A 14,458-nucleotide genomic window follows, 5' to 3' on the forward strand; every position below is an offset into this window, starting at 1 on the left:
TTACACAGCTTCCAATGTACACAGGGATAAATTCAAAACCAACAAAACTGGGGGAGGGGAAAGGAAATAATAGTACTCTGTTTATCCCCTTCGCCAGGTTAGAAACAAACTCTCCTACTCTCATTGAGGAATGAGGCAGCATCAGCACATAAACAACCCCCCTCCCCCAAAGCCTATAAATTCCTGTGGATAGGTTAAAATTACATCCATAGGGCTCACCTCAGCCCCAGCAGTGCCAATGCTTCCAGAATAGCCTCCTCCAGAGCACAGTGCTCACCTGTAATATTGCAGTGACAGACTGGGATCCGAAATTGGAAGCATAAATCCTGGAGCAGGTAGCCCCATGTCTGAGGGGCTGCCAGCCTGCCCTGCTGCCAACTTCTCCCACCCAAGCAGGAGACATGCACTCCTCACAACTCATAGACCTGTGAACATGTGCTGGAATGCATCCCACATGGGATGGATAAGAACAAAGCCAGCACAGCACAGCCTGGCTGGGGACATGCCCTGCAGTAGCTTCCTTGAGTAGCACCTGAAAACAAGACTCTGCACACCCCAGCCTTGCCACACGTTGTTCCATCCTCCTTACATCTAGGTGGGTTGGTGCCCCTCTCACATTAACACAGTAAGATCAGGAAGGAGAAGCTATCATCAACACAATGCTTGGAGCTAGATGGGAACTAACTTTGTGTTTGCAAACCGGCAGGAAAATCCCTCCATTTCTATTATTGTTATCAATCCTTTTCAATGTCTTCTGTGTTGTAGAAGGCTGGGGATATTTTCAGGTTGCGCGCACTGTTCGGTGTTCATTTAAAAATGAAAGATTAAATGTCAGAGGATATATGATCAAAATACACTGTATCTACAAATGCAATATAGGAACAAAAGACCTTGAGTGCATCCGACCATGCAGACCCACTGCCACCAGCAGGGCAGCATCTTCATAATCAGGATTAAAGCTCAGGACATTTTCCTTTTACTTGTCATAACCATTTAAATGGCAGATGAGGTCATCTGCACACAAACAAATCCAAAAAGTTTATTTTAATCAGTAGCTTAATTAAAGCCTTACTATTGCAAAACAACATGATTAAAATCTCTATCACCTTACACACCATGGCACTAAGCAGATCCCTGGAGCAGAGCACTTTTCTGCACTAATCTACACACACAATTATCAATATCCTTTTCATATTCTATTCAAACGCTCTCCCTTGAGGCTTTTATTCCATTTACACTAAGGGGGGTTGGAGGGGAAGCTTATCAGTTCAGTTTAAAGAACAAGCCAGATAACTCCTTCTGATCGACCGCCTGAAGGAGCGAATCAGGAACTCCACCAAGCGTAACGCCAGGAGAAAGCGATCGGGCTCATCCTGCCCACGGCCAGGCATGGGGTCAGCTGTGACCTGCGCAGCACACGGAGCTGCTGGCACAGCACCATGGGGCTCAGCACTGCCCAGGCCTGGGTGCTCTGTTAGAGGACACAGAAAGTGTCAGTGGATGGCTTAACACAAGGATGCATGCTTTTAATGCAGCTGAGGCACATAAAAATCAAAAGAAATTAAAAGAATAAGCAATTCACTCCATAAAGGATTAGCAAGATGCAAAGCCGGGCTCACACCAGGTTTTCAGCACATGTTTCAGCCTGCCTGTGCTGACAGCAGCGGCCTGGTCACAGCAGTGTCATGTTTAAACAGATCTCTGGCTCCAGCCTCCTCCTCAATTAAGCCATCCAAAGGACAGAAAACACCAAATGCAGACAGGAACACACAGACTGCATTTTAAAGGACAGCTCTGAGTGCAAGCACGTCTGCCACGCTCACAGCCCCCAAAGGCCTGGACATGAACAAGTGCTGCCACAGCTCTGTTCTGTGCTCCCTGAGTCTGGACCACGTGGAGCAGATTGCCATTCCCTGGGAATTTTAATTGCATAGCTTCAACAGCTGTAATACTTTGTCTGCTGCTGGCACAGAGCAGCACTTCTGAGGAATGGGAGAACAGCTCTTAGAGCTACTGCATTTACAAAGGCTGCTCTGAAAGTAATGGCTCCTATTCCATGATGCTCAGAGGCAGAGATTTGGTGGGCTGGCAGCAGAGGTAGAACCTTCCCACCAATATCCCATTCCAAGTTGTTGCTGTGGGACAGATGGCAGCAGAGGGACAGTCTGACAGAACGTGTCTGGCATGGAAGTGTGGATGGAGCAAAAGAGTGCCACTAAATAATAAAAATGCAGAATAAAAATGCACCCATTGACATCCACTGACACTTGCTAAACGTTTATGGGGACCAACCAGAGGATGTACGCACAGTGAGGTGGTGTTGGTGTGTTTCAGCATTGACGACAGTGACAGCAGGTCACCTCCGCTGGTGCAGATTGTTACGAGCATGGCATGCAGTCTCTGGTTCATTGCTGATGAAAACACATAGCTAATGGTAGTGACTAAGCTGAAAAACAGTGTTAACTGAGAATTTGTTCTACCAGTGTTATTGTGCTCTTTGTATCTGTTGCAGTTTCCGTGGAAATAAATAGGAGGCATTACTTTTGGAGTGACCTACATACCAGCAGCCATCGAGAGCACTTAATGGCATGTTTTATCTACTTCAAGTTAAAAATACAAAGGAAATTTCAAACACTTAGAGGCTAATGTTATTCACTGATAATTTTAATCTCTGCCAATATAACACCATCTGCTGCCATCAGATTTACAGAACAGATCTCAGGAATGCACTTACTCATTGGTATAAAAAAGCCCAGCACAGAAGTGAGGATTCTCTGAAAATCTCCTAAGCCTCAGAGAGGAGGCACAACTCAACCTGAGAAACAATTTGCAGGTTATATGCAAAGAAACACAGTGTATACAGAAACACACAAAACACCAGTACTCCTCCTCCCAAAAGAAAAGGGAACAGCACATCAGCAAAACTCCCACAAAACTAAACCCTTACAGTCTTCAACTCTGCAGTAAAGCAAACTGCTCGTATCTGTGGGCAGTACAGAGATAAGATTCCCCCAGCAATTCCTGAAGCTGACAGCCACCTGTTGGCAAAGCCCTCCACTCCCAAGGCCTTGACATCCCCGACTGCAGCACTGCTGCCCAGGCTGTGAGGGTTATGTGAGGTGTGGGCTCTGTGAGGATTTCACTTCGAGCATCAGCATTTTTCATGTGATGCAGGTTACATAACTAGGAGTTATAATGCAAATAACGTGAAAAATGGCATTCAGCAGACTCAGAAAATAACATGGGCTGGCTGGAAATACACAAGATATACAAAAGGTAGCACACATTCTTGCTATGAACTTCCTATCCAAGATGTGGCTGGGTAAGACTTAAAACCAGATGAGGAGCTCCCGGGTTTTTTAGATGTGCATTGCAGAATTCACCCAAGTTCTAAACAGCCACTGTCAGGGCTCCAGAACTAAAGTATCCCCCAAAATTAAGGCATAACATTTCTCCTTCACATCAGTGCAGACTTTGCTTTCTTAAATAACGTCTGTCAAGGGTGAAGGACACCGCTGAATGGCGCTTTCCCCCATCTCATTTATTTATTGACTACAGCATAGCCAGACAGGTGGGCTGATTCTGTCAGCCACTGAAGTTGCCAGGACTGTGAATACTGCCACTTATGGATTGATAAATGGACTACATGGACTAATTGCATTTCATCCTCTCTGGACAGATGGCAAATCTTACAGCCATATGTCAATTATTTCCACCGCACCAAAAGTATATTAACACTTACCAGAAACGTTTAAAGCAATGAGATAATCTAAAATACTTTTTTTCCACAGACTGGGATAGAACCAGCTCAGAAGGGCCAGGCTCTCTCCCAGAATTCCCACTGGGCTCAGGCTCAATGCCGACAGACATCACACAGTTATCGATGGGAGCGGATGAGTCCCCAGCTGGGCACAGCACTGCTGTCATAGCCAGAGGAGAGCTCACATCACCGTAGCTGTTCTGATTGCCCTTGTTTAGCTGCTGCTATCAGCTGTTTGATATTCCAGCCACTCTGCGAGCTGGCTGTGCTCAGGTATGTATATACTGTTCCTGATGTATCAAATCCCTTTCTGCTGGAGCTGTACTTTAAACCCCCACCAGCTGGACTGCAATCATGGTCTCATCCCACTCAGCTCCGGATCAACACCACTAAGTTGGGCAGCGCTACTTCAGTGCAATGCCTGGAGCTCATCCATTTACCAAATGCAGACAAAGCACTGGTGGGTGATACATCAGGCCAACACACATCCCCAGTGACACAGCCTTCTTGTGGCCACGTCCTTCATTAATACTCTGCTGTAGAACTTCAAACTTTTAGTGGGATCTATGGAGCAGCATTGAATTCACCCTTCAAAATCACCAAAGAACACATGCAGGAGAGCTGATCCTCCCTGCCCTAGGTTACTGCTTCTTTACACCAAACAAACACAACCAAAATCAGTTCAGTATATTCTAGCTAGGCTTTTTATGCTAGAATAAGCCATGTTACACAACTCAATGACTTTTTGCTTCATTTACAGAATGTAACTCTAAACATCGGTTTTAAGAAAGGATTAAAAATCATGTCTTGTGTTACACAGCAATTTGAAGTGCACTCTCATGGCAGTAGACACTTTGCTAGTGGAGGCAGATGCATACACTTTTTAGACCAGCAAAGGAGGCACCATTTTCCCCCACCTGCCATGAGAAAATTATAGCAAGTCAAGAGCTGGGAACTGAGCTTTAGATCCCATGGTCTAAAATTAGTGCCTGGTGTTAACGTGCAGGATGGATCAACTGCTCACCCAGCTGCTGCAGACAAGGTGCCAATTGGTGAGAAGTTCTTACTCTGCTTTTTGCAGGTTTACACTTTAGCACCCTAGAAGTTAAACTGATTGGACTCAACAGGGTCTGCTACAGAAACCAGCATTCAGAGAGATCTTTTAAGATTTGCTACTCTTAAATAGCAGGGGAAAAAAAAACAACAAAACATTTCAATGGCCCACTTCTCCATAGACAAGCAGACTGACCGGCTGTATCACCACACAGTCACCAGTGAAACACAGGAGCCAGCTCCAGGAGCAAGGACAGGTGGCAGAAGACTGAGAAGACAAAAGACAGGACAAGAAGCTGAGATCTGAAGTGCTAGGTGTGGACAGACCTACTGGCCTTACAAAAACCAGCCACTGTTGTAAGGAATGACAGGCAACACTGAAATGTCCAGAGCACCCCGCAGCCACGTGCCTGGCCTCTCCTCTGGCCAATAATTCAGAGGGACATCCAATAATGGAGCTGATGAGCATAAACTCTTTTCAGTACAGCCCTGTGTCACTTGTATGGATGTAACAGTTATGTGAAAGCACACTATAAATCAGTGCAATGTTACATTTCCACATTTCATGGGAAAGACCTCCCAGAGCTTGCTGCATCTCCTGAAGACGATGATGCCAATTCATAAGGCAGAAAAGGAAAGATCAAACAGGGATTAGATATTTTGATTCCTCTCCAAACTGTAAGACTTCATTTAAAGCTTAAAATATAAGGACTTTGGCAATTCCTCCCACACAGAATTTGGAACACTAATTTCTAAGTCAATGGAGAGACATTCCTGTAAAGGGATCTAAACAACGGGCACACATGGTTACTGCTTTGAAAGCACACAACTCAGAGCAGACTCTGCAGAGGGAAAAGAGGTGACCATGAGCACAGGAAGGCCCTTGCCCCAGGCACCACAAGCTGGAGGCAGCAGTGCTCTGCAAACCCAGCCTGCTCTCTGCAGGCCAAGCCAGGTGAAACCGGTGGGAGCGCTGGGCTGAGTACTGCAAATTAAGTCCTCCAGAGCTAAAGCATCTCCCACTGTACGCAGTTCTGGAGGTCATGATGCTCAGAACTATCTGTGCCTTGGAAATTACTTTGAGAAGAGCAACACCAAGGGGGCCGTGAGGAAACTTTAAAGACATTATTTGTCCTTTGGACCTCTCCAAAGACAGAGCAGAGTTTAACATTATGCAGAAAGCCCATTCTCCTGCTCTGAAGCACAGAAGGAGGTGAAAGAAGCATGGAGAGAGCTCATAGAGGAAGCACAGGTCCATGCAGACCTATGGAGCTGTGCAGGAGGTTGGCCTCCTCATCCCCAGGCCACTTTAGGAAAGTAGCAGCGAGACCCCGGCTCCACAGCTGTAGTGCTCCCCTGTGACAAGGAAAGAGGTGGAAGCTTTTGACTGAATTGCCTTGGATCCGGGTGTAGCAAAGTTCTCAGTCAAGCCAGTTTCCGTTTGTCTTGAAAAAGACCACAAAACAAATCAGAATGTTGCTATGCATTTGGGGTTTTTTATTATTTATTTATATGATCCCTGAAATAAAAGCTCGTGAGACAACTTCTGTAAGCAAGCAACAAAAAAAAAAACAAAAAAAAAACAGGCTCTCTCCTGTAGTGGAGTACATATAAGTGACAGACAGCTGTCATCCACACAAGATAAAATCATCAGGAAGAGAGCTCTCATTCACCTTTGTGTGAATTTGAGGCAGCTAAATCTCCTTTATTGTCTCATGAAAGAACAAGCTTCTCCCTCTTCCAGCTGGAGGAGTGGAGATTACTGTGACAATCACTGGATTACACTCATACACACACACTGTCCAAAGAGGCATTATCTCTTCCTATACACTCCAGGGCAGTTGCTTCTTTACCTGCAGCACCTGGGGCTGATCCACCTACACAGAAACTTCCCGGCAGGTGTGGCAGCATTTTGGCTTTCTGGCTGCCAGCATCTTGGGGTACACGGAGGTGGAAGAGTTGGAGGCTTACCTCTCTCCTGGACGCGTGCAGGTATAGCCTGGTTAGACATAGGATGATGCCAGCAGGGGAACACCAGGGTAGGAAGATGTAAATCCTGGAGGTGTCACAAATAATAGGTCGCTGGAGACAGCTTTGCACTGGTGTCTGAGCTGCCTCCCAGAACTGGGCTTCTGCCGCATCCCTGGGCATCACTGACACAGCCAGTAAATTGCTGCTACACCCTATGTGTCCTGCAAGCAGTGCAGCGGACACTGTGTGGCCCCAGGCTCTGGCCACTGAGATGTGCTCCACTCAGAGCATCTCTCCCCTTTACTGAAATGCTCTCATTGACAGCTTCCAATATCACAAAACAGATCACATGCTCCCACTTAAGCTACTGCAGGAAGACATTTTAGATGTGCGCAACAGATTCATAGTGGGAAGCCTGAACGCAAAAGCCCAATAACACTGGGAATTAAACAAAGGCAACAAGCGAGTGTTGCTGCTGCAAATTGTAGGACAACTCACCAAAGCACAGAACCTGAGTCAGTCCCTGCAATGCAATTAATATGAAGTAGAGACAGCGAGCATCTCTGTTGAAGCACTGTGTCTGCAGAAGGGAGAGCCTTGCTTACTGCTCCCAGCACTGGCTCCACTACCGTTCTTCCTCCAAAGCAAGAACAAGCAGTGATAAATACTGAAAATAAGATGCTCAGACCTCCACATGATAAAATTCATGTTTCCTTCCCAGGTTTTTCAAGATTGAAGCTCCATATTTTTTTCCTCAAAACACAGTGTTCCCTTTGTATTGAGAATCTACTGCAAAGGATTAAGCAGAGGCAAACAAGAAGTAATTACACAGGGCACTTGAACACACCACTTCACAGTCTACAGAAGGAAGGATCTTCAGCACAGCTAGGAGTAGCTCCAGGAAAAAAATATATATTGTACAAGCTGGCTATGTAGTCCTGAATGTATTCCAGAGAGGTCTCTGCTGCCTTGCTGCATCAATGTACTAAACTGGGCTGGTAAGAACGCAGTGGCAGGGTTTCTCTTATTGTTACAAAGCAAATGCCAGTGGGGAGCAGTACCTTGCAGCTCCAGAGGGCTCATTCTGTGCCCCACGTGTAGGCAGAGGAATGCAACTCCTACAGAAAATTTGAAGTTTCTAAATCCTGTAGGCTGCAGTGAGAATTCCAGACGGAAATAAGGCAGTTTGTCACTTCAGCAATCCCTACAATCTCACATTTTAATAAAGCCCGTTGGATAAATAAGATCAGGCTGGCATGTGGGGGGGAGGATGAGCTGCCACAGAAGGGAACCAGCTCTGCACAACAACCAGCAGCCAGTTCTGCTCACACCTCCACTGCCAGGCCCTCCTTCCCCTGTGTCAAATCTGCTCCCTCTTCCCCATAATAAAGCCACAGTTGTTTTGCAGCTAACGCTCCCAGCCTTGCCAGCCTTCAACATGAAGCCCACAAATTCTACAACACCTACACAGCAGAGCCTACTGCTCCCATATGAGTCATTAAGCAGGCTGTCCCGCTTAGTGATGTCATCCAGCAACACTGATTTTTTAAAACAAATCCGAAAATGCCTACGGCATCAATTATTTAAAATATTTTCTTCATTTGAATCGTGACCCCAGTGGCAAAATTATCATTATGAAGCATTTCCAAGCAATGCAAGAGGGCCCCATCGCCTTTAATGGTCACTGCATCGACGGGGAGCGAGCAGCCAACTCCTCATGCCACGCAGGAGGTAAGCTCTGAACATCTGAGCCAGCAGTGCTGGGCAGATTTCTCTCCTACAAACAGGCAGAGAGCAGCTAGGATGTGTCATCAAAAATACAATCAAAGATCAACTGCAACATCCCATCTCATCTCGTACATTTTGCAGGAGCAGCTATTACACAAGCCCTCCTCACCGTCCGCAACCCGTGCAGAGTGATGTGTGGTTGCGGTGCAGCAGTAACCTTCCTTGATGTTAATGGCCTATTCCCTGCCTAATTGCTCTTGCCATTAAAAGTGTTCCTTTATAGCTCAAGCTTAAATGCTTCCTGCCTTTGTTTGAAGGCAGTGCCCTTGCCTTGCCACATTCTGAGATTTAATAACAGGATTGTCAGCTATTTACAGTGCAGAGCTGAATTATTGGGAGAAACTTTGCTGAAATATGTTCCCCTAAGCACATTTACATCCTAAAGAGCCACCACCAGAGCACAACATCAATAAGCCACACACTGTACTTGCAGCACAAGGTGCACAGAGGTGATGGACGGCGTTCAAGGTGAAAGCAGGCATGGAGCTGACCGTGGGACACCCTGCAGGCCTCCCCACTCAGCAACTGCCCTATCAAAAAGTCAACAGGAAAACAAATGGCTGACTCAAAATGCTTATGCTTCCTTAAATATATTTTCATGGGTGAGGCTATTTATTGTAGGCACTGCATTAATGCAACCAAATGAGTGAATAAAGAGCAATGCAGAAAATCAAGCTGCGAAACCAGACTGGTACCCATGCTTCGGGTTCCCAGCAAGCTGACTGCTCCTCTCTGTCCCTTCCAGCCATACAGGAAACCCACTCATACAGTTTCAGACACTTCGTCACATCCCAAACCAGTTAAAACTACTTTCAGTTAAAGGAGCTGAACATCAAATAACTCTTCTTAATATTTCAAATGATGCTTTTGTTACCAGGAGACCTACTACCCTCCTCTTTTCAGATAGAAGAGGGACATCCCAACTTCAGGGAGGATATTTTATTTATGAGCCTGTCCTCAAGCGGCAATCAAATTAAGTGATTAATTAGGCTAGCAGCTGAAAGAAACTTGGCTGCGATCACTTTCTCAGCATTAAAGTTTTCTTTTTGCTTGCTGTCTTCAGCACCTCCTGCATGAGTAACTTGGGCTTTGAGTGTGCCAGGGCACTCCTGCCAGTTGTGGATTTGTGCTGGTGTATTCTGCTGACATTCTCTCTAGCAGACTTTACAGTCTCCTGAACAGGCCCCTGAACCCCCAAGTCTCTCTCTCATGTCATTCATTCATTCACCCCGTCTTCCCGTTCCTCTTCTCTTAGCCTGCTCCACAATTTCTTCCATTCTCTTATTTTCCTGTGGGCTTATTCACACTGGGAATTTTTGCACTAATTTGGTTGCACACATTTATCTGCAGCGTTACAAACCTCTCACATTGCTGTGTAAGAAGGGACAAGAGCTCCCAGCCAGCAGCAGGTGTGAGGGAATGCCCCAACACTGGGACAACCTAGTTTGCTGGCTCACCCCACGACACAGCAGTGCCGAGCACACACACGTCCTTACGGCAGCCACATGTCTCTGCCCCCACCTCCCTGAGCTCTGTGCCTCTCTACCCTGATTAAAGTTGTGTTAGACATGTGAAAGGAGCTACAAAGAACAGGTTTTATACATTCTGTTGAGGTCAACTGAGTTCTCCCATCCATTTCAGTGAATTCAAGATGCTGCTGCAGAACTTGAAGCTCTCTGGACCTGACTTTTCTACCGGATTGTGTGCAGACACCTCTGTCTGCACACAGACAATGAATTCTGCAAAGTGGAACAGCAGCTATTCGTCCCCACTCTGCAGAAATAGGAATAGCTACATAAGGAAGCAAGGTAATGAAAAACCAAGCATCACCCAGCCAGCTGCTTCAAGAATCACAAGAAGAGCTGTGGCGTCTGTCAGATCTCAGCCTCTTGAGCTCCAACACGACCACCAGTTGGAAGCTGAGCAGTAGAGCTCCTCCTCCCAGCCCCAGCTGAAGGACACCAGCCCCACAGCAGCTGGTGGCATGAGGCTCTGCTGATCCCAGCAGGCACTGGATGGAGGCCCCAGGGAACATCCCCTGCACCAGGATGCTACTACCCATCACAGAGCTTCTTCAGCATCTTATCACCATGGTATCTGAAGTACTGTGGGTACTGGGAAAGGCCAGCTTGGACAGCATCCAAAATTAATATCCTCCTGTAACACTATTTTCATCACGTCTTTTTTGTATCCTTCACCTTTTTCTTCCCTTCTCCCTTTAGTCTTTTACCTCCCAAATCGTTGCAGCCATCCATCTGATGGACACGGCTACCAGCAGAAGGGAAAGTGCTCTTAAATGTCGCTGCATAATAAAAGCACTGCTCTCAGAAACACCAGCCCCCAAGTGCCCCTTCTCATAATAAACACCGCAGGAAGGGCACAGATCTGCTCAGGACCCAGTCTCTGTGCAATGAGATTGCTCCATGCAGTGCCTGACCCAGGCTTGGGACCTCATCTTCTCCATCTCCCTGCAGAGAAGGCAGGGACACCCACTGGGTGCCCATGGCAGCAGCACGGAGGAGCACCTCACGCCAGCCAGCAGAAACGTCTGCTAATTCATCATTAACCTATAAAGCGCACACAGCCGCACTCACATTGCTCTCATATTGGTAGGCAGCTTTCTGCAGTCATCTCTAACACTCAGAGGCCTGATTTTCACTTGATACGGTTTTATAAAAACAGATTTGAAACTTGAATTTATTGCCAGAGGATATTTAAATTAGTTGAATTTTAATCCAACAGATAATATAAATACCAGCTTCAGCAGCGATTTCCACATCTAATCCAAACTTGTAACGTGCCTCATAACAAGAAGTATTTTGTAACTGACAGATAAGGAAATGCAAAGATACTAAAGAAATGAAAACAGTAAAAGAGCATAAGCACAAAGGATGCAGCGAGCCCATACCTCCATAAATCACCTTGTAAGTGAAGCAGCTTCATAACTGGAAAGTTAACTTATACTGCTCGGATTGAGGATAACTACGTCAGACCATGGCTGTTAGAGCAGTGGGCAGACCCCACGGACACTGGAGCCCCAGAGTAGCTGCCCATCTTCTGGGCTTCAGTTGCACTTGGCTTGCAGCGGCAACACACAATTCAAGAGATTTGCAGACAAAAGCCTCTACAACTGGAAATTTGGTACAGTGTGTTATTTTTAAGCTTAGTCCCTTGCATTATTGAGGTGGCGACAGCTGTCAGACAAGTTGGGTACAAGAAAGCTGTGACTTACGAGAAGGTTTTTCCCTACAAAGTAAACATAGTGAGACCTGCATAGTGAGACCTCAAACAACAGTTTGGCCCAGAGATATGGTTTGCATGGACACAACAGGCACTGTACCACACTGGTTTTGCTCATACACTTTTTGTTTCAACATCCTTTGGCTTCCAGCCTTCATTGGTTTTGAGCACGCGAATGACTTTTGTAAAACTTGACACTACCTTGCTGCCTACTAAGCTGAACTAAAACAACAGTTTAAATAGCTCAGCTCACAGCTAATAAGCAATTTAAATAGCTTTGCTGAGCTCGAGTGGCTCTATCGGGTTTCATAGCACCATCCATCACTGCCAAATCCATAGGAAGCACTTAAATGAATCATTAGCAACAGTCACCCCCAAAGGAAGAAAACAGAAATAGAAAATAAATAATAATAACATATTTTCAGTGCTGGGAGTCAAGTTATTGCCACAATTCCCATGGAAATCTGCCCCACGTGTGACACCAAATTGAGCCCAGGAAGCAAATCCTGTGGAATCGCTGGGACAAAATCTGCTCTTCCAAATCAGGCTGAGCTTCGCACTGCCCCACACAGCACAGTATGGGGCTGGGTGAGCACAGAGGAGCCCATTCCACAGAAGACAAGGCTGCGACACACACAGGCAGAGATGGAGATGGCTCCTGGCCAGGTGTACCAAGCTCTCCTACCAAGACTTGAAGTTCTCTGTGCCAGAAAGGTGAATGGCAAGGTAATGACGTGAGACACCTCCAACACATCCATGCAAAAACCACTCAGCACAGAGCGTATCGGTGTGCGCAGCCCATGCTGCAGCCCTGGGAATGAATGGTGTCAGGAGCATGAGCTCCCTATCAGACCAACAGGAACCAACTGAAGCCACACACATTGAATCAGGCACCAAACCGGACTGGAGAGCGCAGCCCAACCTGCACCCAGGGCACCGCAGGGCCCTTCTTGGGGCAGCACAGCACCAAGCAGGGCTGGGAGCACTGCCTTCATCCCCTGGCTGCACTTCCCAGCTGAGCTCACCCAGCAGCACAGAGAGCAGATAAAAACAGCACAGCAGACACCTGCCCTTAGAGACACCCAGGTGCAGGGGCACAGGTGGGCTCCCCTCAGCCAGGTGTTGCAGCCCAGCCTGAATTCAGCAGGGCTGCACTGCTCCAGCAGCAAGCACGTTGTGATGCTGCTTTCTAGGACCCCAAGGGTATTTTATTTAATTCTAGTGGAACTTTACACGCTGAAGAAGCAGATGAGCCCCTTGTCATCCTGCAATGAAACATCAGGAGACATCCACTTGGATCTTATTTCTCCCCTCTGCCTCTGGGTTTGTATTCAGTGCTGCCGAGTATCAAATTCAGGCATACGCATGGCATTTTAATTCATTATTTATCCATATTGTCTCAAATTATAGCACTCTGATGGCAATACACCAATCCGGAGGGGGAGCTTGCACAACTGGAAGTGGCACAAGGATGCCCAGAGCCTGGGGAGCAGCACCCAGCCAGGGGGTAGGGAGGAGAAAAAGGTGTACGAGAGCCTAATGGCACCAAACTAAAGCAAACTGAGCATGGAAGCTTGGAATCCCCCGAAACGGTTTTGGTCCTGAGGTTCTCCAAGCATTAGGCTGAAGCCTAAGGAACCACGTTCACCTCCGCTCCGATGTTCAGCTCACACACCGCTCGAACGCCAGCACTCGGCTTTTGTCCTCGCGTTAAAGTTAGAGGATAGGAGAAAGGCACGAATGCTTTGGGGAAAACTCAAGATGAATTCTGCGAGAGATCACCACATGCGAGCAGAGATTAGAAATAAAAGGACGGAGGACATCTGCACGGATTCCCGAACGCCCGACACAGTTCGGGCAAGTTTCGGCCACGTTTCCCGCAGCCAGAGCAGGGCACGGGCAGCTGCCGGCGGCACGGCGCAGCCCGGGGCTGAGCGCTGCCCAACGGACCCCCGCCCGCTCCCCGTCGCGCACCCCCGGCGCTGCCCGCCGTCCCGGTGGGTCCGCACTGCCGGCCCCGCACGCCGGGGGTTTTGCTCCAGCTCGCTCCGCCAGCGCGGCTCGGCTGGGAGCTCCCGCCGCGGGTAAATAATTAATTGCGCTACAAAACGGCGGCACCGGGAGCGACCGCAGGGCACTCCGGCACCTGCGGCGGGGCCGGGTCGGGGCTTGGCGGACTCACCCCATGTCTCGGCACCTCTCGGAGGCGGCGGCCCCCCCGGGCGGCTCCCCGCGTTCGGCGGCCAGCGGCGGCCGGGTTCCCACTTCGCACATGCGGCCGCCCCGCTCTCGGCTCCCGGCTGCGGCGGCACGGCGAGGCGTCCTGCTCCTCCTCCCGCTGCCGCCTCCCTTCCCCCTTACATAACCTCCCTCCCGGGCGGCGGCGGCACCGAGCAGCCTCCCGCGGCACCCGCCGCCCCGCCAGGCGGCAGCGCGGGGGCGGTGGGGCGGAGCGGGGCGGAGCGGCGGGCGCGCCCCCGGGGTCCCTCCGCTCCCCGCCCCCGGCTCGGGCAGGAGCCGCGCTGCCGGGTGGGGGTGTCCGGCAGAGATGGAGAGCCCGGAGGGATGGGGCGGCCCATATCTCCGGCTCCTGCCGCGCGCCTCGGGGCTGCCGGGGCCAAAACTTCGGGGGAAGTTGTGTGGGTG

The 14,458-nt window shown here is 48.5% G+C and overlaps 1 protein-coding gene across 2 annotated transcripts in view; it reads right to left on the minus strand.

The window, feature by feature from the left end:
• Positions 1-14,085, minus strand: part of HOMER2 (homer scaffold protein 2) — a 48,132-nt gene extending 34,047 nt beyond the window's left edge. For both annotated transcript variants that reach the window (XM_042876071.1, XM_042876069.1), the window contains exon 1: positions 13,995-14,085. In XM_042876071.1, the coding sequence (XP_042732005.1) occupies positions 13,995-13,999 (5 nt within the window). In that variant the 5' untranslated portion in view covers positions 14,000-14,085. The remainder of the gene's footprint in view (positions 1-13,994) is intronic.
• Between the last annotated feature and the right edge of the window lie 373 nt (positions 14,086-14,458).

This window comes from Lagopus leucura, unplaced genomic scaffold (assembly GCF_019238085.1).
Source record: "Lagopus leucura isolate 7727_CA_CO unplaced genomic scaffold, USGS_WTPT01 Super-Scaffold_100015, whole genome shotgun sequence".
Classification (NCBI taxonomy): domain Eukaryota; kingdom Metazoa; phylum Chordata; class Aves; order Galliformes; family Phasianidae; genus Lagopus; species Lagopus leucura.